Source organism: Lethenteron reissneri, chromosome 1 (assembly GCF_015708825.2).
Source record: "Lethenteron reissneri isolate LAM-NWPU_2019-01 chromosome 1, ASM1570882v1, whole genome shotgun sequence".
NCBI lineage: Eukaryota > Metazoa > Chordata > Hyperoartia > Petromyzontiformes > Petromyzontidae > Lethenteron > Lethenteron reissneri.
In genome coordinates, this window is record NC_083779.1 from 4,585,117 (window position 1) to 4,607,955 (window position 22,839).

Here is a 22,839-nt window from a genome sequence, read left to right on the forward strand (position 1 = left end):
GTAGTGTATAGTGTAGTGTATAGTGTATTGTATAGTGTAGTGTGTAGTGTAGCGTATAGTAGTGTAGTGTGTAGTGTAGTGTATAGTGTAGTGTATAGTATAGTGTATAGTGTATTGTATAGTAGTGTAGTGTATAGTGTAGTGTGTAGTGTAGTGTATAGTAGTGTATAGTAGTGTATAGTGTAGTGTATAGTGTATTGTATAGTAGTGTAGTGTATAGTGTAGTGTGTAGTGTAGTGTATAGTGTAGTGTAGTGTGTAGTGTAGTGTATAGTGTAGTGTATAGTAGTGTATAGTGTAGTGTATAGTAGTGTATAGTAATATATAGTGTATAGTGTAATGTATAGTAGTGTATAGTGTAGTGTATAGTGTAGTGTATAGTGTAGTGTATGGTAGTGTATAGTGTAGTGGTATAGTAGTGTATAGTGTAGTGTATAGTAGTGTAGTGGTATAGTAGTGTATAGTGTAGTGGTATAGTAGTGTATAGTAGTGTAGTGGTATAGTAGTGTGTAGTGTATAGTGTAGTGTATAGTGTAGTGTATAGTAGTGTATAGTGTAGTGTATAGTGTAGTGTATAGTAGTGTATAGTGTAGTGTGTAGTGTAGTGTATAGTGTAGTGTACTAGTACAGCACACCGGCGTGTGTTGGAGAGCCAAGCCGCAACATTTACAATCTGAGTACGACGTTAGCGATTCCTCGTATTATCTGGCCGTATAGCAAATGAAAAAACACAATAACTTTCCTGTGCAAGTTAAAAATGTGTGTTTTCACATGTTTAGTTTTTTTATATTTAGGGCACCTTTATAACGAGCATATGCTACGGACCCCGCACTAGCTTACTCCGGCTCTGCCTGCTACTCGTGTACACAAACACAGCTGCATTTGGCGCACGATTCAAGCGCGTGAACACAAACAAACACACACATCTCTCTCTCTCTGCCTGTGCGTGATTTGGGGTTTGCCCGCAATATGTTCTATGGCGTGCTCATGGGGAGCGGTGGTGCAGCGGTTAGCGCTACGCTGCGCTACGAACCCGGCGATCTGAGTTCGATTCACGCTCACGGCCAACACCGGCGACGATTACCTGTACCGGTCCTGGGCCTCCTCTAGGTCGACTCGGCCTCAAATGAGTACCCGGCGCTGTGTGTAGTAAACATGGCCACTGGGGAGACAAAGGCGGTCGGGCGTGATAGGCTGGTCACCCACCCCCTCGTGTGCCGTGCCGGCCTTCATAGGTGCTCGCTAACTGCACTTGCCCCTACAGTCTGTTAAGGCTACACGGGGGATCTTTGCCTTTATCTTTGGTGCTGGCCACCCATCCCCTTCGTGTCCTGTGCCGGCCTTCATAGGTGCTCGCTAACAAGCACTTGCCCCTCCACTCTGTTAAGGCTACACGGGGGATCTTTGCCTTTATCTTTGGTGCTGGCCACCCAACCCTTCGTGTCCTGTACCGGCCTTCATAGGTGCTCGCTAACTGCACTTGCCCCTACAGTCTGTTAAGGCTACACGGGGGATCTTTGCCTTTATCTTTGGTGCTGGCCACCCATCCCCTTCGTGTCCTGTACCGGCCTTCATATGTGCTCGCTAACAGCACTTGCCCCTCCACTCTGTTAAGGCTACACGGGGGATCTTTGCCTTTATCTTTGGTGCTGGCCACCCATCCCCTTCGTGTCCTGTGCCAACCTTCACAGGTGCTTGCCAACAAGCCCTTGCCCCCAACAGTATGGTAAGACGACACGGGGGGGGGGGGGGGGGGGCTTTGTCTTTGTGTACGCGTGCGGGGAGCGGTGGCGCAGCGGTTAGCGCGCGGCGCTCCAAACCATTATCAGCACCGGTCCTGGGCCTCACCTAGGTCGGCTCGGCTTTAAATGAGCACCTGGTGCGCTGTGTATAAACACCACACTTGATACAGTGAATCTAGCTGTGACGGTCCCACCTGATGACGGAGACTTGTGTTGCCTCCGAAACGTCGTGATTTATTATTTTATTTCTATTATTACTTTTATTAATTTTTAATTTTATTTTTTTACGTGACTTTACCGAAAAAAACCTAAGAGTATGTGTGTGTACGTGTTTGCGTGTGTGCACCTGTGCGTGTTTGTGTGTACGTGTGTGTACGTGTCTGTGTGTACGTGTTTGTGTGTACGTGTGTGTACGTGTGTGATTGTGTGTGTACGTGTTTGTGTGTGTGTACGTGTGTGTGTACGTGTGTGTATTTGTGTGTACGTGTGTGTGTTTGCGTGTACATGTGTGTGTACGTGTGTGTGTGTGTACGTGTTTGTGTACCTGTGTGTGTGTACGTGTTGGTTGTGTACTCGTGCGTGTGTGTGTGTACGCGTGTGTGTGTACGCATGTGTGTGTGCGTGTGTGTGTTGGTTGTGTACGCGTGTGTGTGTGCGTGTGTGTGTTGGTTGTGTATGCGTGTGTGTGTGCGTGTGTGTGTTGGTTGTGTACGCGTGTGTGTGTTGGTTGTGTATGCGCGTGTGTGTGTACATGTGTGTACGCGTGTGTGTGTGTACCTGTGCGTGTGTACGTGTTGGTTGTGTACGGGTGTGTGTGTACGTGTTGGTTGTGTACGCGTGTGTGTGTGTACAAGTCACGAGGGGGGTGGGGCGGAAACCTCTGACCCCAAGCGCTCCTCTCGGCTATTAATAGGCGCTCGCAAAGCAGCTGTCATGCCAACTTCGAGTTCCTGGGACAACCCCTCATCCCTGCAGCTATTCATAGGGGACGTCATCCCCGCTTCTCTTTCTGGCCCGTGACGAAGACGACGCCACCCAGCAGGGAAATGGATGATGGGTGGAGGTTTTTGTTTATCTAAATGATATTGGTTCGCGAAAGTCTACAGTGTCTGGCCGGCTTCATTTGTAGCGGTTGTTACGAATCTGGAAGTAGCGAAAACACATTCCTGCGGAGGGAGCTGGTAGGAACGTTGGGTTGCTCGGTCAATGGCCAGGGTCAACGGCGGCGTGGTGTATTCCGCAAATATGCCCGACTGTGAGGGCGGGCACAAGCCGGCGTGAGTAGGTTAAACGTTGAGTTTTATAAGGGCACCACGGGGTGACCAGCCCCTCCCCACCCAGCCCCCTTCACACAACAGGGGCTTGCGCACAAACACGTCCACGTACACGTACACCTCGTGTTCTCTTTTAGCCCCCCCCTCCCAATACGTTCCATTCATTGGCTACCACATTCTCCTCCCCCTTAACTTGTATTTAAGAATTTGCATCTTACTCTTAGTTCTTTCGGTAAAGTCACGTAGGTAAAAAATGAAATTAAAATTATAAAAATAAAATCACGACGTTTCGGAGGCAACACAAGTTTCCATCATCAGGTGGGACTGTCACAGCCAGATTTGCTGCATCTACCTACGTGACTTTACTTGATGCAGCAAATCTGGCTGTGACGGTCCCACCTGATGACGGAGACTTGTGTTGCCTCCGAAACGTCGTGATTTTATTTTTTATTAATTTTAATTTCATTTTTTACCTACGTGACTTTACCGAAAAAACTAAGAGCATGAATCCTTGCAGTCACGAAAGCTTCAAATCTAGAACTTCACACAACTGTCTTATGGCCAGTAAGACTTAAACCTATTCTTATACTGGACCCGTAGTTTCACTTCCTCGTAGTTTCTTGTAACCGAATCGGTGTCCCCGCCCGCCGGGGCGATGGAATCGGCCGTCACGAGCTCGTTTAAGGGGGGGCCGTCACGAGCTCGTTTAAGGGGGGCCCGTCATCCAGCAGTGGATCGACCGCGGCCCAGCGGTGACGCGCGCACACGCGCGCCGCTCGTGGCGGTTCGTGGCGGTTCGAGCTCGGCGGCCGCCCTGGTTAATACCGCGGTGGGAATTGTACGAATGGATGTTGAACTTCTTTCGCACCGTGCTATAATGGTGCTGATTGTGACGGTGGCTGATGATGGTGAAGATGGCTGATGATGGTGACGGTGACGATGGCTGCTGATGGTGATGATGACGATGGCTGATGATGAAGATGGCTAATGATTTTTTTTCAACCTATGTGACTTTACCGAAAGACCCAAAGAGTATAGTATGGCTAATGATGGTTACGGTGAAGACGGCTGATGAACGATGATGATGGCTGCTGCTGATGGTTATGGTGAAGATTGCTGCTGATGGTGATGATGACGATGGCTGATGGTGAAGATGGCTAATGATTTTTTTTTCTACCTACGTGACTTTACCGAAAGACCCAAAGAGTATAGTATGGCTAATGATGGTTACGGTGAAGACGGCTGATGAACAATGAAGATGGCTGATGATGGTTACGGTGACGATGGCTACTGATGGTGATGATGACGATGGCTGATGGTGAAGATGGCTAATGATTTATTTTCTACCTACGTGACTTTACCGAAAGACCCAAAGAGTATAGTATGGCTAATGATGGTTACGGTGAAGACGGCTGATGAACGATGATGATGGCTGATGATGATGATGGTACCGGCGAGACCACATTGACGTCGCTCAATGTTTAAACACGGCTTGCAGCCCTCCACGCGCGAGCCAGGTTAACGATTCAATTGATTTTGAAGCCCACTCAAAATTCCGATATTAAATCACCTTTGATGTTTGGAGGAGGAGGCGGTGGGGGAGGGGATTTAAGTGAGAGCCACGCAAAGGATTTAACCGCGGTGGAGGCTGTGGCCAGGGTTCGCCTAAAATAGATGGAGATTGTGTCGTTAATTCCAGGCACTCTCTCTATCCACTGCTGGATGAAGGCCTCCAAGCGCCGCGTCGATCATGGGAGGTCGTGTGACCGTACTTCACCACGCTGGCCGTTGTGGTTGCTTTAAGGGTAGAGGGGAGCGCGGGATCAGCTGTGACTCTGTGTGCCCCCGCACCTCCGATGGGCACGGTTCGCTGTGTACGGTGCGAAAGAAGTTCAACATACATCGACTCAGATAGACCCGTAGACTCACGCAGAGACCCGTAGACTCTCACAGAGACCCATAGACTCACAGAGAGACCCATAGACTCACAGAGTTACCCATAGACTCACACAGAGACCCATAGACTTACACAGAGACCCATAGACTCGCACAGAGACCCATAGACTCGCACAGAGACCCATAGACTCACACAGAGACCCATAGACTCACACAGATATCGATAGACTCACGCAGAGTCCCATAGACTCGCACAGAGACCCATAGACTCGCACAGAGACCCATAAACTCGCACAGAGACCCATAGACTCACATAGATATCCATAGACTCACATAGAGACCCATAGACTCACACAGAGACCCATAGACTCACACAGAGACCCATAGACCCATTTCTTTAGAATTGCTATTTGTGTTTAGTTTGTTGTCTTTCCCCCGCACCTCCGATCAGCACGGTTGGCCATGTACGTGCATGCACAGACTGCACGATGATACAGGTTTTTGTGGGGTTAGATCGCGTAAATATAAATGTGTCGGTAAACTTGCCACCACCCGACACAGCCACTTAGTAAGGTTTTTCATTTAAACGAAACGTGTCAATTTGTTGCGAGTACAGCACTAATCGGTGTGCTGGAGAGAAAATCCACAACGTTGATGATGCTGATGTTGATGCTGGCGATGTTAGTGATGATGATGACGATGACATTGATGATGCTGATGTTGATGCTGGCGATGTTAGTGATGATGATGACGATGACATTGATGTTGCTGATGTTGATGCTGGCGATGTTAGTGATGACGATGACGATGATATTGATGATGCTGATGTTGATGCTGGCGATGTTAGTGATGATGACGATGACATTGATGATGCTGATGTTGATGCTGGGGATGTTAGTGACGATGACTATGACGATGACATTGATGATGCCGATGTTGATGCTGGCGATGTTAGTGATGATGACGATAACGATGACATTGATGATGCTGATGTTGATGCTGGCGATGTTAGTGATGGTGATGATGATGACGATGACATTGATGATGCCGATGTTGATGCTGGCGATGTTAGTGATGATGATGATGACGATGACATTGATGATGCTGATGTTGATGCTGGCGATGTTAGTGATGATGATGATGACGATGACATTGATGATGCTGATGTTGATGCTGGCGATGTTAGTGATGATGATGATGATGACGATGACATTGATGATGCTGATGTTGATGCTGGCGATGTTAGTGATGATGATGACGATGACATTGATGATGCTGATGTTGATGCTGGCGATATTAGTGATGATGACGATGACGATGACATTGATGATGCTGATGTTGATGCTGGCGATGTTAGTGATGATGATGATGACATTGATGATGCTGATGTTGATGCTGGCGATGTTAGTGATGATGACGATGACATTGATGATGCTGATGTTGATGCTGGCGATGTTAGTGATGATGACGATTACGATGACATTGATGATGCTGATGTTGATGCTGGCGATGTTAGTGATGATGATGATGACGATGACATTGATGATGCTGATGTTGATGCTGGCGATGTTAGTGATGATGATGATGACGATGACATTGATGATGCTGATGTTGATGCTGGCGATGTTAGTGATGATGATGATGACGATGACATTGATGATGCTGATGTTAATGCTGGCGATGTTAGTGATGATGACGATTACGATGACATTGATGATGCTGATGTTGATGCTGGCGATGTTAGTGATGATGATGATGACGATGACATTGATGATGCTGATGTTGATGCTGGCGATGTTAGTGATGATGATGATTACGATGACATTGATGATGCTGATGTTGATGCTGGCGATGTTAGTGATGATGATGATGACGATGACATTGATGATGCTGATGTTGATGCTGGCGATGTTAGTGATGATGATGATGACGATGACATTGATGATGCTGATGTTGATGCTGGCCATGTTAGTTATGACGACGATGACGATGTCGATGCTATTGATTATACTCTTAGGTCTTTTCGGTGAAGTCACGTAGGTATGTTGATGCTGGTGATGTGAGTGATGATGATGACGATGACATTAATGATGCTGATGTTGATGCTGGCGATGTTAGTGATGACGACGATAACATTGATGACGCCGATGTTGATGCTGGCGATGTTAGTGATGATGATGATAATGATGACGATGACATTGATGATGCTGATGTTGATGCTGGCGATGTTAGTAATGATGATGATAATGATGACGATGACATTGATGATGCCGATGTTGATGCTGGCCATGTTAGTGATGATGATGATAATGATGACGATGACATTAATGATGCTGATGTTGATGCTGGCGATGTTAGTAATGATGATGATAATGATGACGATGACATTGATGATGCCGATGTTGATGCTGGCCATGTTAGTGATGATGATGATGATGATGACGATGTCGATGATATCGCCCCCAGGTACCACGACCCGCAGGACGTAACGAGCAACTTCCTGGGCGCCATGTGGCTCATCTCCATCACTTTCCTCTCCATCGGCTACGGGGACATGGTGCCACACACCTACTGTGGCCGCGGGGTGTGTCTGCTTACTGGCATCATGGTGAGCAGTCTCTCGCGTGCTTGCTCACCCACAAGCCCGCCCGCCAAACTGCTCACCCACCCGCCCGTTCATCCACCCATCCACTCACCCACCCGCTCACCCACCCACCCACTTGGCCACCCACCCACCCGTTCACCCAGCCACCCGTTCACCTACCCACCCGCTCACCCACCCACCCGCTTGGCCACCCACCCACCTGCTCGCCCTCCCGCCCGCCCGCTCACCCACCCACCCACTCGCCCTCCCGCCCGCCCAACCGCTCACCCACCCACCCACCTGCCCGCCCTCCCGCCCGCCCAACCGCTCATCCACCCACCCACCCGCCCGCCCAACCGCTCACCCACCCACCGATGCACTCGCTCAACCATTCACTTGCCTACCCACTTGCTCACTCGCATGATCACTTGCACACTCACCGACTCAACCGCTTACCCGCCCATTCACCCGTCCACTCGCTCTTCTAGTCACTCAATCACTCACTCACCCACTTGTGCCCTCGCTCACCCCACACTTGCTCACTCACCGACTTACCCTCCCACTACATCGCTCGCTCACTAACTCACTCACTGACTCGCGTATCCAATTGCTCACTCACCCACCCACCCACTCGCCTCACCTCACCTATTCACTCACTCACTATCCTCACTCACCCACCCACACACTCAACTCATGATAATCGCCATTTCGACACTGATGATGATGTTGATGATGCTGGTAGTGATGATGATGGTGTTTATGATGGTTATGATGACACTGATTATAACGCAGATGATGATGCTGATGATGTTGGTGGTGATAATGATGATGAAACTGATATTGGTGATGACAGAGATGACCACTGTTGATATGAAACTGTTGATGATGATCTTCTTGGTTCTTTCGGTAAAGTCACGTAGAAGGGAAATAATAAAATAATAAAAATAAAACATAATAAAATAATTCTCACGACGTTTCGGCCACAACGCAAGCAGCCGTCCTCAGGTGAAGAACAGGTCTGTCGGAAAGACGCTGCCTTTCCGACAGACGCTGCCTTTCCGACAGACGCTGTCTTTCTGACAGACCTGTTCTTCACCTGAGGACGGCTGTTTGCGTTGTGGCCGAAACGTCGTGAGAATTATTTTATTATGTTTTATTTTTATTATTTTATTATTTCCCTTCTATGTGACTTTATCGAAAGAACCAAGAAGATGAATCCCTGCAGTCATGAAAGCTTTAAATCGAAATTTGTTGATGATGATGATGTTATATTTTTGCATCACAGCATCAGTCATGCAAACTGCATCTCACACCGCTGCGCAATCCGCGACACACGGGAGGTGCGATTTTTGTCAGTCGATTGACGAGCGTTTATACACATCGGAGGAAACGGGAAGACCCGAAGAACACCTATGCGTGCAAGGGGGCAACGCTCGATCCCATGCACGAGGGGCAGATGCTATTGCTCGACACGTTGCTGTACTGCTTTATCCCGGCGATCCAGGGGTGATCTACCAACCCTCGCTTGCTGCCTCCACAGCGCTGGGTTACAGCAGCCACGGGCGCGGCCTTTTCCGCCCAGCTGAGGGTGATGATGATGATGACGCTGATGATGATGTTGATTTTGATGATGATGATTTCACCAATCCAAATGACAATGGGTACGACGCCGGTGATGACGGTGACGTGGGTGATGGTGGTGCCGATGACGCCGATGATGACGGTGACGTGGGTGGTGGTGGCGGCGGTGATGACGATGACGACGGCGGTGGTGACGATGACGGCGGTGATGACGGTGACGTGGTGGTGGTGGTGGTGATGATGGTGGTGCCGATGACGCCGGTGATGACGGTCACGCGCGTGGTGGTGGTGGCGGCGGTGATGACGATGACGACGGCGGTGATGACGACAACGCCGGTAAAGACGGTGACGTGGGTGGTGGTGGTGATGATGGTGGTGCCGACGACGCTGATGATGGCGGTGACGTGCGTGGTGGCGGCGATGGCGATGACGGCGACGATCACGGTGACGTGGGTGGTGGTGGTGGCGGCGGCGGTGACGATGACGACGGCGGTGATGACGCCGGCGCCGGTGATGACGGTGACGTGGTGGTGGTGGTGATGGAGCAGGGCGCTGGCTGCACGGCGCTCGTCGTGGCCGTAGTGGCCCGCAAGCTGGAGCTCACCAAGGCGGAGAAGCACGTGCACAACTTCATGATGGACACGCAGCTCACCAAGCGGGTGAGCTCACCACCACCACCACCACCACTCACCACGCTCACCACCACCACCACCACGCTCACCACCACTCACCACGCTCACCACCACCACCACCACGCTCACCACCACTCACCACGCTCACCACCACCACCACCACGCTCACCACCACTCAACACGCTCACCACAACCTCACCACGCTCACCACCACTCAACACGCTCACCACCACTCACCACGCTCACCACAACCTCACCGCCACGCTCACCACAACCTCATTCGCCAAGGCGGAGAAGCACGTGCACAACTTCATGATGGACACGCAGCTCACCAAGCGGGTGAGCTCACCACCACCACTCACCACCACTCGCCACAACCTCAGCACCACTCACCACAACCTCAGCACCACCACCACCTCACTCATCACCACAGCCTCACCACAATCTCACCGCACTCACCAGGCGGGTGAGACCACCATAACCACACTTGCCACAACCTCGCCATGCGCATTGCGGGTTTTGCCGCGGCCTCACGGCGGCCTCACAGCGGCCTCACTGAGGCCTCACCGAGGCCTCACCACGGCACCGCGGCCTCACCACGGCACCGAGGCCTCACCACGGCACCGCGGCCTCACCACGGCACAGCGGCCTCACCACGGCACCGAGGCCTCACCACGGCACCGAGGCCTCACCACGGCACCGCGGCCTCACCGTGCCGATGAACCCCCGCGCGTGCGGTGACGCAGGTGAAGAACGCGGCGGCGAACGTGCTGCGCGAGACGTGGCTCATCTACAAGCACACGAAGCTCGTGAAGAAGATCGACCACTCGCGCGTGCGCAAGCACCAGCGCAAGTTCCTGCAGGCGATCCACCAGTACGTGGGGGGGCGGGGGGGGGGGTACATGGGTAGGTGTGAGGACAGCAATGATGATGATGATGTTTGTGAGTGCTAGGGCTGATGCTATGGTTTGAACTGATCCTAAGACTAATGTTCGGGCTACTGCTAGGGGCTATGACTAATGCTCAGGCTAGGACTAATGCTCAGACTAGGGCTAGGACTAATGCTCAGGCTCGGGCTACTGCTAGGGGCTAGGAGTAATGCTCAGGCTAGGGCTAGGACTAATGATCAGGCTAGGGCTACTGCTAGGGGCTAGGAGTAATGCCCAGACTAGGGCTAGGACTAATGCTCAGGCTAGGGCTAGGAGTAATGCTCAGACTAGGGCTAGGACTAATGCTCAGGCTAGGGCTACTGCTAGGGGCTAGGAGTAATGCTCAGGCTAGGGCTACTGCTAGGGGCTAGGCCTAATGCTCAGGCTCGGGCTAGGAGTAATGCTCAGACTAGGGCTAGGACTAATGCTCAGGCTAGGGCTACTGCTAGGGGCTAGGAGTAATGCTCAGGCTAGGGCTACTGCTAGGGGCTAGGCCTAATGCTCAGGCTCGGGCTAGGAGTAATGCTCAGACTAGGGCTAGGACTAATGATCAGGCTAGGGCTACTGCTAGGGGCTAGGAGTAATGCTCAGACTAGGACTAATGCTCAGGCTAGGGCTAGGAGTAATGCTCAGACTAGGGCTAGGACTAATGATCAGGCTAGGGCTACTGCTAGGGGATAGGAGTAATGCTCAGACTAGGACTAATGATCAGGCTAGGGCTAGGAGTAATGCTCAGACTAGGGCTAGGACTAATGATCAGGCTAGGGCTACTGCTAGGGGCTAGGAGTAATGCTCAGACTAGGACTAATGATCAGGCTAGGGCTACTGCTAGGGGCTAGGAGTAATGCTCAGACTAGGACTAATGATCAGGCTAGGGCTACTGCTAGGGGCTAGGAGTAATGCTCAGACTAGGACTAATGATCAGGCTAGGGCTAGGAGTAATGCTCAGACTAGGGCTAGGACTAATGATCAGGCTAGGGCTACTGCTAGGGGCTAGGAGTAATGCTCAGACTAGGACTAATGATCAGGCTAGGGCTAGGAGTAATTCTCAGACTAGGGCTAGGACTAATGATCAGGCTAGGGCTACTGCTAGGGGCTAGGAGTAATGCTCAGACTAGGGCTAGGACTAATGATCAGGCTAGGGCTAGGAGTAATGATCAGACTAGGGCTACTGCTAGGGGCTAGGAGTAATGATCAGACTAGGGCTACTGCTAGGGGCTAGGCCTAATGCTCAGGCTCGGGCTAGGACTAATGCTCAGGCTAGGGCTACTGCTAGGGGCTAGGACTAATGCTCAGGCTAGGGCTACTGCTAGGGGCTAGGACTAATGCTCAGACTAGGGCTAGGAGTAATGCTCAGACTAGGGGCTAGAAGTAATGATCAGACTAGGGCTACTGCTAGGGGCTAGGCCTAATGCTCAGGCTCGGGCTAGGCTAGTCCCAGTGTTGAGTAACTCACCAGGGCGGTGTAAGTGAGGCACTGTGAGGTGTTGCTGGTAGTGGTGAGTGAGTGGTGAGTCTGGTGAGTGGTGAGTGAGTGAGTGTATAAGTGAGTGGTGAGTGAGTGGTGAGTGAGTGAGTGGTGAGTCTGGTGAGTGGTGAGTGAGTGGTGAGTCTGGTGAGTGGTGAGTGAGTGAGTGTATAAGTGAGTGGTGAGTGAGTGAGTGGTGACTGAGTGAGTTGTGAGTGAGTGGTGAGTCTGGTGAGTGGTGAGTGAGTGTATAAGTGAGTGGTGAGTGAGTGGTGAGTGAGTGAGTGGTGAGTCTGGTGAGTGGTGAGTGAGTGGTGAGTCTGGTGAGTAGTGAGTGAGTGTATAAGTGAGTGGTGAGTGAGTGAGTGAGTGGTGAGCCAGTGAGTGTGTGAGTGGTGACTGAGTGAGTTGTGAGTGAGTGGTGAGTCTGGTGAGTGGTGAGTGAGTGAGTGTATAAGTGAGTGGTGAGTGAGTGAGTGGTGAGCCAGTGAGTGTGTGAGTGGTGACTGAGTGAGTGGTGAGTGAGTGGTTAGTCTGGTGAGTGGTGAGTGAGCGGTGAGTGTGTGGTGAGTGAGTGGTGAGTGTGTGGTGAGTGAGTGGTGAGTGAGTGGTTAGTCTGGTGTGTGGTGAGTGAGTGAGTGGTGAGCGTGTAGTGGTGAGTCTGGTGAGTGGTGAGTGAGTAGTGAGTGCGTGATAGTGAGTGGTGAGTCTGGTGAGTGGTGAGTGAGTGGTGAGTGTGTGAGTTGTGAGTGTGTGGTGAGTGAGTGAGTGGTGAGTGAGTCTGGTGAGTGGTGAGTGTGTGGTGAGTGAGTGAGTGGTGAGTGAGCGGTGAAGGCTGGTGAGTGAGTGAGTGGTGAGTGTGTGGTGAGTGAGTGGCGAGTGAGTGGTGAGCGTGTGAGTGAGTGGTGAGTGTGTGTCTGTGTGGGTCTCAGGCTGCGCAGTGTCAAGATGGAGCAGAGGAAGCTGAACGACCAGGCCAACACTCTCATCGACCTGGCCAAGGTGAGCCCGGACACCGCAGCGCCACCTCTCCCGCGGCTCCGTGTCCCCGTGTGTCCCCGCGTAGACACACAACGTGTTGTCTCTGCGTAGACACGCAACGTGATGTACGACACGGTGTCTCTGTGGTGTCTCTGTGTAGACACAGAACGTGATGTACGACACGGTGTCTCCACGTTGTCTCTGCGTAGACACAGAACGTGATGTATGACACGGTGTCTCTGTGTTGTCCCCGCGTAGACACACAATGTGATGTACAACATGGTGTCTCCACGTTGACCCCACATAGACACACAATGTGATGTACGGCACGCTGTCTCCGTGTTGTCTCCACGTAGACACAGAACGTGATGTATGACACGGTGTCTCCACGTTGTCTCTGCGTAGACGCAGAACGTGATGTATGACACGGTGTCTCCGCATTGTCTCTGTGTAGACGCAGAATATGATGTACGACACGGTGTCTCCGCATTGTCTTTGTGTAGACGCAGAATATGATGTACGACACGTTGTCTCCACGTTGTCCCCACGTAGACGCAGAACGTGATGTACGACACGTTGTCTCCACGTTGTCCCCACGTAGACGCAGAACGTGATGTACGACACGTTGTCTCCACGTTGTCCCCACGTAGACGCAGAACGTGATGTACGACACGGTGTCTCCACGTTGTCCCCGCGTAGACACACAATGTGATGTACGACACGGTGTCTCCGCATTGTCTCTGTGTAGACACGCAACGTGATGTACGACACGCTGTCTCTGTGGTGTCCCCGCGTAGACGCACAATGTGATGTACGACACGGTGTCTCCACGTTGTCTTTGTGTAGACGCAGAACGTGATGTACAACACGGTGTCCCCGTGTTGTCCCCACATAGACACATAACGTAATGTACGTCACGCCGTCTCTGTATTGTCCCCGCGTAGACGCAGAACGTGATGTACGACACGCTGTCTCTGTATTGTCCCTGCGTAGACGCAGAACGTGATGTACGACATGGTGTCGGAGCTGCACGAACGCAGCGAGGACACGGAGAAGCGCGTGGCGGCTCTCGAGGGCAAGGTGGACGCGCTGGCCGAGAGTGTCCACGCGCTTCCCGCGCTGCTCGCCCGGCTCCTGGCCACGCAATATCCCCTCCACGTCCCCACCGCCCCCACCGCCCTCACCGCCCCCGCGGCGGTCCCCGCCGGAGGGGCCTCCCCGGCCGTGCCCCCCGTCGCTCCGATCGTCAAACGGCAGCAGCAGCAGCAGCCGACTCCGCCGCGGATCGTGAGCGGCAGCAGCGGTAGCGGCAGCAGCAGCAGCGGCAGCGGTGAGTGACGCCGGGCAACGTGAAGTGGAGACGCCCCGATGGGGGTTGTCAAAACTTCGCTCTGTTCAAGAGAGTTCCTCGTGTAGCGGTCGGTACGCTGGTATTGGTCAGCATGCAAGTAGCGGGTCAGCGGAATTTGTACATGGAAGATTTTGAAACAAAAGCAATAGCTGGAAGCACACTAAAAGCCTCCGCTTGGTGGCTTGGGCCGCACGGCAAAGATACACTTAACGAATTTCTAAATCATCAAAAAAATCATGGATATTCTGTTCGGACGTGGTTGAAATGGTAAAATAACACAAAGCTCTTCTTCTTGGTTTTTTCGGTAAAGTCACGTAGAAGGGAAATAATAAAAGAATAAAAATTAAACATAATAAAATAATTTTCACGACGTTTCGGAAGACAGAGAAGAATAGGTCTGTCGGGAAGACAGCGTCTGTCTTCCCGACAGACCTGTTCTTCACCTGAGGACGGCTGCTTGCGTTGTGGCCGAAACGTCGTGAGAATTATTTTATTATGTTTTATTTTTATTATTTTATTATGTCCCTTCTACGTGACTTTACCGAAAGAACCAAGAAGATGAATCCCTGCAGTCACGAAAGCTTTAAATCGAAAAATAACACAAAGCGCTAACCGAAAGAAAACGCACAGAAATCCGCTCTCATCAAGACACTCGTACATCGAGCTAATAAAATATCAGATGGTGATAGTCTGAGAAGTGAAATTAAACATGTTAAAGAAGCACAGTTACAATGGTGCACAAATCAACAGGGCATTGAATGCCAAAACCAAATCAAATAACACGAGCATTGAAACTGACAAAGTCGTTAAAACTATTGAAACACTGTACATTGCGGACGTAACTGATAAACTAGCCAGATGTTTGGATTTGGCACGATACATAAAATACAGAAATTAATATCTGGTACAAAAGATGTATTACCGAAGCTATCAACAGAAGGTGTGTACCGGATTAATTGCACTTGTGGCAAATGTTATGTTGGGCAAACAAGACGAATGATCAGCACGAGACTAAAAGAACACCAAATAAATATTAAATACTCCCAAATACAACAGTCAGCAGTAGCAGAAGACGCATGCCAACAAGGACACTCAATTAATATTGATAATGTCAAAGCTCTGTGCAAAACTAGTTACAATTGGCCAAGACTAATTAGAGAATCGAAATTGAGAGAAATTAAAATAATTGTAACTGTTCGGATAGCTACAGAGTTGGTGCTGCTTGGAAGCGAATCATCAAATAATACCTTGTTTAGATGCATGCCTATACAGGTTGCAATACTTCAATAAGGATTACCGTTGATAATTGTTTTTTTACCCTTCTATCTGGCAACAAAACTGACACCTTTTTTACAAGGAGTCATGTTTGCATAGACCACAATACCTGCAGTCGGAATGCAAACAAAAAACATAACTCTGATAATGTATGCATTGTCCTTGAAATTGATTGGTCCACACTCGAGACAGCTTTCTTTAGAGCCTAGTCTCACATGGGTTGGACCAGATGACGCCTTTTGGCCTTTTGGCATCATCTGGTCCAACCCATGTGAGACTAGGCTCTAAGGAAAGCTGTCTCGGGTGTGGACCAATCAACTTCAAGGACAGTGCATACATTATCAGAGTTATGTTTTTTGTTTGAATTATGACTGCAGGTATTGTGGTCTATGCAAACATGACTTTTTGTAAAAAAGGTGTCAGTTTTGTTACCAGATAGAAGGGTAAAAAACCAATTATCATATTTTTACTGGCAAATGAGGTTCCAATGGTGTAAAGGATTATCGTTGGTACGGCTATTTTAGTACACACAACCGTCAAGAAGTACAAGAACAATAGGCTTGCATAATGCACATGGTTTATGCAATGGATACCCATAGTGGATACCCATAGTCATTTATAGGCATTCATTAATCCCCCCCCAAGTGATGTCATCGTATCTACCCCTCTATTTAAGGAACGAAACAGGACGATTTCTCCACAAATCTGGCTGTCGCCTGATGAAGCTGGTTGTAATTACTGACGAAACGTCGTGTTTATCATAATTAATGCTCCGCATATGTACCCAGAAAAGCCTCACTGAGTCTCAAAAGACTTTGCTTGACGATAATGGATCCTGCAAAGTTTTTGAGAGTAAAGGCATACATTTTGAGGAATATGCGGTGTAACTTTACCGCCACACCAGCACAGCTTTGGGATGCGTCTTACTTTCTGGAACTTCTCATGAATACGATCCAACTGCAGGATTTTGATGGAAACAGTGTCTATTTGAAATGGTCGCGTTATAAGCGTGGTTGTATTATTATAAAATGACTGGCAAAATGTCGCACTCAAGATTGTAAATGTTGTGGCTTGGCTCTCCAACACACCGGTGTGCTGTACTAGTGACGAATTGGCACGTTCTGTCTACGTGACAACCCTTACTAGGTGGCTGTGTCGGGTGGTGGCGGGTTTAATGACATATTGATATATTTACGCGATCTAACCCAAAAAACCTCTATTCTGGGTATTAGTCTGCCAGCAGGGGGCGATGATTGCTGCCCTCTGTGTAATCCAAATTGAGTGATTTATTAATATTTGTCATTCATTGTTGTGAAGATGATGCTGACGATGTTCCACATTTCTAACGATCCCACGGCTTTGACGACCAGACAGACTTACAGACGTACAGACGTACATACCCCGGGACAGACTTACAAACGGACGGGCAGAGTGACTGACTGACCAAGACGTCGACAGACACGCACAGACTTACAGAAACAGAGAGACGTATTAACACTCGGCCGTACTGAATTGACTGACACACTGGCAGACGTAGACACACAGTTATGGAGAGGCACACAGATAGGTAGACAGACACAGTTTCGAACAGAGAAAAATACATACTGTATATAGACAATCAGATGGCAGATGTACTCACAGACATACAGACAGATACACAGACCTAAAGACAGATTTCCAGACTGACGCGTTGACGATAAAACACGCACAGGAACGTACAGAAACTCAGACAGACACACAGACGAACTGAATTGGACACACGCACACAGACTTGCAGATGGACAGGGAGACAGACAAACACACGGACTTAGAGACCCACAAAGAGACGGACTGACTTGCACACACACAGGGACTTACAGATGGACAGACAGACAGACGGAGGAGCCCTTGTGTGGGCCTGCGTGTGTGCAGGTGACGAAATCAACTCCGGGCACGGTGGCGTCACCAGAGCTGGCGGTGTCAGCACCGGCGGCCACATTGATGTCAGCGCTGTCGGCCATCTTAGCTCTGGCCGCCATCTTGGTGCCGGCGGCCATTTTGGCGGCGCTCAGGGGGACGGCGGCCAGGTCGGTGGAGGCGCCTGCGCCCGCGGCCATCTTGTTGCCGGTGGCCATCTTGGCACCCGCGGCCATCTTAGTGGTGGCGCTGGTGGCCATCTTGGTACCGGTGGCCATCTTGATGGCAGTGGCGGCGGCCATCTTGGCGGTGGTGGCGGCGGCCTGGCGACACCCTCGCACTCCATGTTGCCCCCACTGTACGAGAGCATCTCGTGAGAAACAGCGACGCTCTCCACATTTCCTGCATCGTCTCCCGCATCATCATCTCCCGGCAACAGTCACAACGACCCAGCGCGACCAGGTGGAGCAGAGGCGAGCGACTCCCTCCACCGCACAAGCAAGGAGGCCACGGGTTCGACTGCGTTATGTGGTCGGCTTGACGGATCGCGCGAGATGGAATGGCGTTAAAGCTCAACTCGGTATCATCATCATCATCGTTGTTATTACCACTGTTCTGATCGTTGTTATTTGAGAACTATATTTTTCCCGACATGGAAAAGACGTTGAGGAAATTGCGTCAAACTAAATGTCGTTAACAAGCAGCAAAGAGGAGCAGGACTGTAATGGAGCCAAAATGAAGACTACAAAGTCTCGTTTTTTGTGGACCAGAACACACCGCTGAGTTCCTCCATTTGTGCAACATTCGCAGAGCCTTAAATGATCTGTCGTGTGCGCAGACGCACGCACGCGCGCGCGGATACACGCACAAACACGAACATACAGCCTGTGTAGGCTGTCGGGGCAAGTACAGACACACGGAGACACACATAGGTACACGCACGCATGGGCACGTAATGTTGGTGATGTCGCCACAGCGCTTGGTGCTTTGGCTGTCCAGTGTGGGCAGCATGACCCAGCCAACACAGCCTTGCTTGCCAGAGGAGCTCACTGATGGAATGTCCAGATCTTTCAAGGATCTGTGAGCTCACACAATCCAGCCTGGTTGAACCCAGGATGGATCATAGGCAGGCCAGTCGGCACATTTAAAGCATGCTCCAGGTTCAGCGGCAGAGTCTCCAATGCCTCCAATGCCTTCTCAATTACCAGATTATCAACATTAGAGAGCCATCCCGTGACCGCTCCAGGGCATTGATCAGTCTCCCATTGTGTTTGTACCAGATGGAAATTTCTCTGTTACAGTTTGGAATGGTTCTAAAACTACGTGGTAAAAAATACGTTAAATAATGTAGGGGACAGAGGGCATCCCTGTCGTACCCCAAGGTGAACAGGATATGGCCCTGATTCTTGGCCAAGCAGCTTTACCAACATGAAGATACTTATGATTGTGAGCAGAGGGTCATGAAGCCCGAAAGTACGAAAAATAATCCAGAGCCCTGGCCTCGTGATGGTATCATTGGCCTTGACCAGGTCAATAAACCAGAGATGTAGGTCCTGTTGAATTTCTATACACATCTGCCTGTAGCAGATGGACATGAGACAGACCCAGGTGTTACGGGTTGACTGAGATGACTGGCAGGTAGACCACCAGTGCCCCCGATTGTGCCAACTGTGTGCTGGCAACAGACATATCTACGAACACGTACACCTACCTAACGTGAACTCGTACATATAGCAACACACACTAATGTCACTTACGTAATACGGAAACGCACGACTTCATATGCTTATGCACGTGCACGCGCACACAGACAAACACAACACGACACATAGACGCACATGGAGACACGTGTTCAGTACTTTGCTGTATTGATTTCGTTTTGAGTAGTGTACTGTTTTGTGATCCCAGTGTAAATGTAACGGCCATGACGAGATACACCCAAGGCCTTTCGTTACTTGAATTGAAAGTAACGCCGCGTTGAATCAATTCCATCACTTTTCTAAAAAAATGCACCCAAATATAATTATGCGCGCGCAATCAAAATGTCCGTCCAGTCTCACAGCCGCGCCGATGGCAGCGTTGCCCATGGTGGTGGTGGCGGCGGCCATATTGGTGGCGGTGGCCATGTTGGCGTCGGTGGCCATGTTGGTGGTATTGAGCACAATACTAGCCGTGTTCGTGGCCGCATCGGTGGTGGCGGCGGCGGCCATATTGGTGCCTGTTGCTACGTTGTTGGCCATATTAGTGGTCATCTTGGTGGTGGTGGCCATAGTCGTACCAGTTGGTGGCGGTCATGTTAATGGCGGTATTTGTGGCCATGGTGGTGGCGGTGGCCCTATTGGTGGCGATATTCTTGGCCATATCGGTGGTTATAGCAGGTGCCTAGGTCGGTGGTCAGGGCAGTGCCAAACTTGGATGATTTACAGACACTTAGGATTCATTAGAAAAGCCAAAAACTCAAGGGGGGGGGGGGAGGTGCAGTGCGAATATACCATGCTGACCCTGGAGGCAGTGGTGGAACATCCACATTCACATGGCAGGGGGACAGTTCATCTCCAATTTTATCCGCTGCCGACTTGCCACAAAGCGGCACTGAAAGAATAAGAATCGTGCAGAACTCGCCCGAGCCAAAATTAAATCAACCTCTTTCCAGATGTCACGCCTTTATCAACGTGTATTCGTGTGTCCCGCAAGCGATCAGGGTTAAAGTTCGACTCCCGGTATCAAACGGGTGCGTCCAGCTTCGGCGCAGAGCCACGCGTCGCTCAAGCCGACGTTTGTTCCGAGTGCATTCCCAAGTGCGAAGTTCGATATTTTTTTAATTTTTGTTTTATTTTTTTCTCCCAAAAAAAGCAGCACTCAAGCGGCACCTCCCAAATGGGGGGGCGCCACGCACATCCGCCGAACAACACGAGCGCGCGTGGCGCCCATCAGCGCGTGCGCGCGCGTGCGCGCGCAAGCGCGACGTGGGTGTCACGTGCGCGCGCGACGCGGGTGGCACGCGCGCGACACAGGTGGCACGTGCACACGCGGGTGGCACACGCGGGTGGCACACGCGCGCGCGGCTTGCAACCCGCGTGGTGATTGTTTTTTGTCCGGGGACGTGGCGTCTCCGGTTTGAGTGGCAGCTGTTGTTTTATATATATATAAATAAAAAAAATACTGCAGCCTTATTGTACACTAAACACCCACGATACTTCATACAAGAAATGTCATAAATTATTACAATTGTTATTAATTATATAATGAATAAATCAATACTTTTCTGAAGAAAAAAAAAACACTCGGCTGGTTTTTTTTTGGTTGCTGCTCAAATTGTTATTCCACTCGTGTTTGTCCGTTGTGTCATTCCATTCGCGAAGCCAGTACTGTACTCCTACACCATTCAGCTACACAGGGAAACCCTCGCTGAGCCTGAAGAGTCATTTCAGATGTCCCTGCGTGTTGTGCCCTAATTTAGTAATTCGCCGGTAAGATTATTTAAACCTTGACCCTTCGAATAGCCCGATTCTGTGTTCCTTTACCATTTAGTTACCCAGGGAAACCCTTGCTCAGCCTGAATAATAATTTCAGATGTTCTTGCGTGTTGTGCCCCAATTGAGTAATTCGCCGGTAAAAGATTCTTTAAACTTTGACCCTTCGAATAACACGATACTGTGCTCATACAACATTCAGTTACCCAGGGAGCCATTTCTTTCACACCCCACGTAGCCAACCGTGCAAATCGTAGGTGCGGGGGAAGAATAACAAACTAAACACAAAAAGCAGTACTAGTGGCTTCCTAATTATCGGAATGAAGAGTGTTCCAGACGGCCGTAGAAGCGCAGAAGCGGCCGTCTGAAAGCGCGCGACGCTATGACCGTCTTTGACAAGTGATAACCTACTGCCCCTTGTCAATCCACTGCTGGAGGAAGAACCTCCTCGCATCTTGCGGTTCATGGGTGGGTGGTTGTTCGACCGTACTTGAGTGCGATTGTGGTGAAGGCGTGGATGGTGGCGGGGGGCGGGGGAGGCTGTGGTGGTGGGCGTGAGGACCGCTTCAGATGTCACCCGCCACTGATGATGTCTGCCGTGGCCGAAAGTCAACCCCTCAATTCGCCGGGTTCATGGCAGAGGTCGCAAACGGGTTTTGATTCCTTACCCGTACCCGGCCGCACCAGGGTCGCAAATGGGTACCCGTACCCGGCCGAGTACAGGTAGCCGTACCCTACCCGTACCCGTACCCTACCCGAAATGAGTGACAAACGGTTACTCACCAGTGACTAACGGCCTACCTGTACCCGTACCCGGCCGCACCAGGGTCGCAAACGGCTATCCGTACCCAGCCGGGTACGGGTATCAGGTAGGGTACGGGTATCGGGTACCCGTTTGCGACCTCTGGTTCATGGCGCAGTAGGCGTAAACCACGGCCCCATCGCATGGAGGTGTTCGTCATCGGCCGTGATCGATGCGCCGCTGGATGACGGCCTCTCCCAAGCCGTCGCCCGTCTCTCAAAGGTCTCGCGATTCCACAATGAGTCCATCCAGCTTCTGCACGCGAGTTAAACCGTTCGTAGAAAATTCAATGAAGGCCCCGTCATAGAAATGGGGAATTTCCACCGCTCGCACAGGGTTGCCAACCGAGATGGGCTCTGTCCCCGACGTTAGTTTGAACAAGAGCCACTTTGATGCCCTTGAAGTGACTTAATCATTAACGTAAAATAAATAGGCATAGGTCTACAAAGGGAGAGAGCTCTGCCAAGTTATGGGAATGCATAATCCTAGCTAAGTATAGGTCTACATAGATACAGGTCTACATATATACTGTAAAATAGGGACACATAGGCATATGTCTACATTGGTAGAGGGTACATAGGCATTAGTCATACATACCCTGCTGTATTTTTGCTCTGAGTCTACGGGTCTACGTAAACGTACACGCGCCTCCATGAAAGTCGCCGGCGACCGGACCGAGACCATCCACTCACCCGCACGTCAAAACGTGGTTTTTAATCGATGAGTGTATTTTGAGAGCCAGCTTTTACATTTTTTTTAGACGCAGCATTCATCACGCGACTCGGAACACACACCGCCCACTGGAGCTCCCAAGTGATGCATGGGGTGAGCAGGCAGGGTTGCAGTAACGCAGTCCCGTTCATTTCATTGGCGTTTAATCATCATTAATCACTGAATAGCCGCGGCTCCATTGTCTGGCCGTGGCAAGGAAAGTGACCGAGTGGGATCAGAGGAGT

At 50.5% G+C, this 22,839-nt stretch overlaps 2 protein-coding genes across 2 annotated transcripts in view; one reads left to right on the plus strand and one right to left on the minus strand.

Annotated features, from left to right (window-relative positions):
• The window catches only part of LOC133350704 (small conductance calcium-activated potassium channel protein 2-like), a 37,681-nt gene extending 16,887 nt beyond the window's left edge, over nucleotides 1-20,794 (plus strand). Inside the window, exons 4-9 of the mRNA XM_061565398.1 lie at nucleotides 7,378-7,519; nucleotides 9,622-9,735; nucleotides 10,455-10,582; nucleotides 13,038-13,107; nucleotides 14,080-14,416; nucleotides 17,083-20,794. Coding sequence (XP_061421382.1) covers nucleotides 7,378-7,519; nucleotides 9,622-9,735; nucleotides 10,455-10,582; nucleotides 13,038-13,107; nucleotides 14,080-14,416; nucleotides 17,083-17,147 — 856 coding nt within the window. The 3' untranslated portion in view covers nucleotides 17,148-20,794. The remainder of the gene's footprint in view (nucleotides 1-7,377; nucleotides 7,520-9,621; nucleotides 9,736-10,454; nucleotides 10,583-13,037; nucleotides 13,108-14,079; nucleotides 14,417-17,082) is intronic.
• SNRPA1 (small nuclear ribonucleoprotein polypeptide A') overlaps nucleotides 1-22,839 on the minus strand; it is an 840,838-nt gene that overhangs the window by 574,915 nt on the left and 243,084 nt on the right. The window lies entirely within an intron of this gene.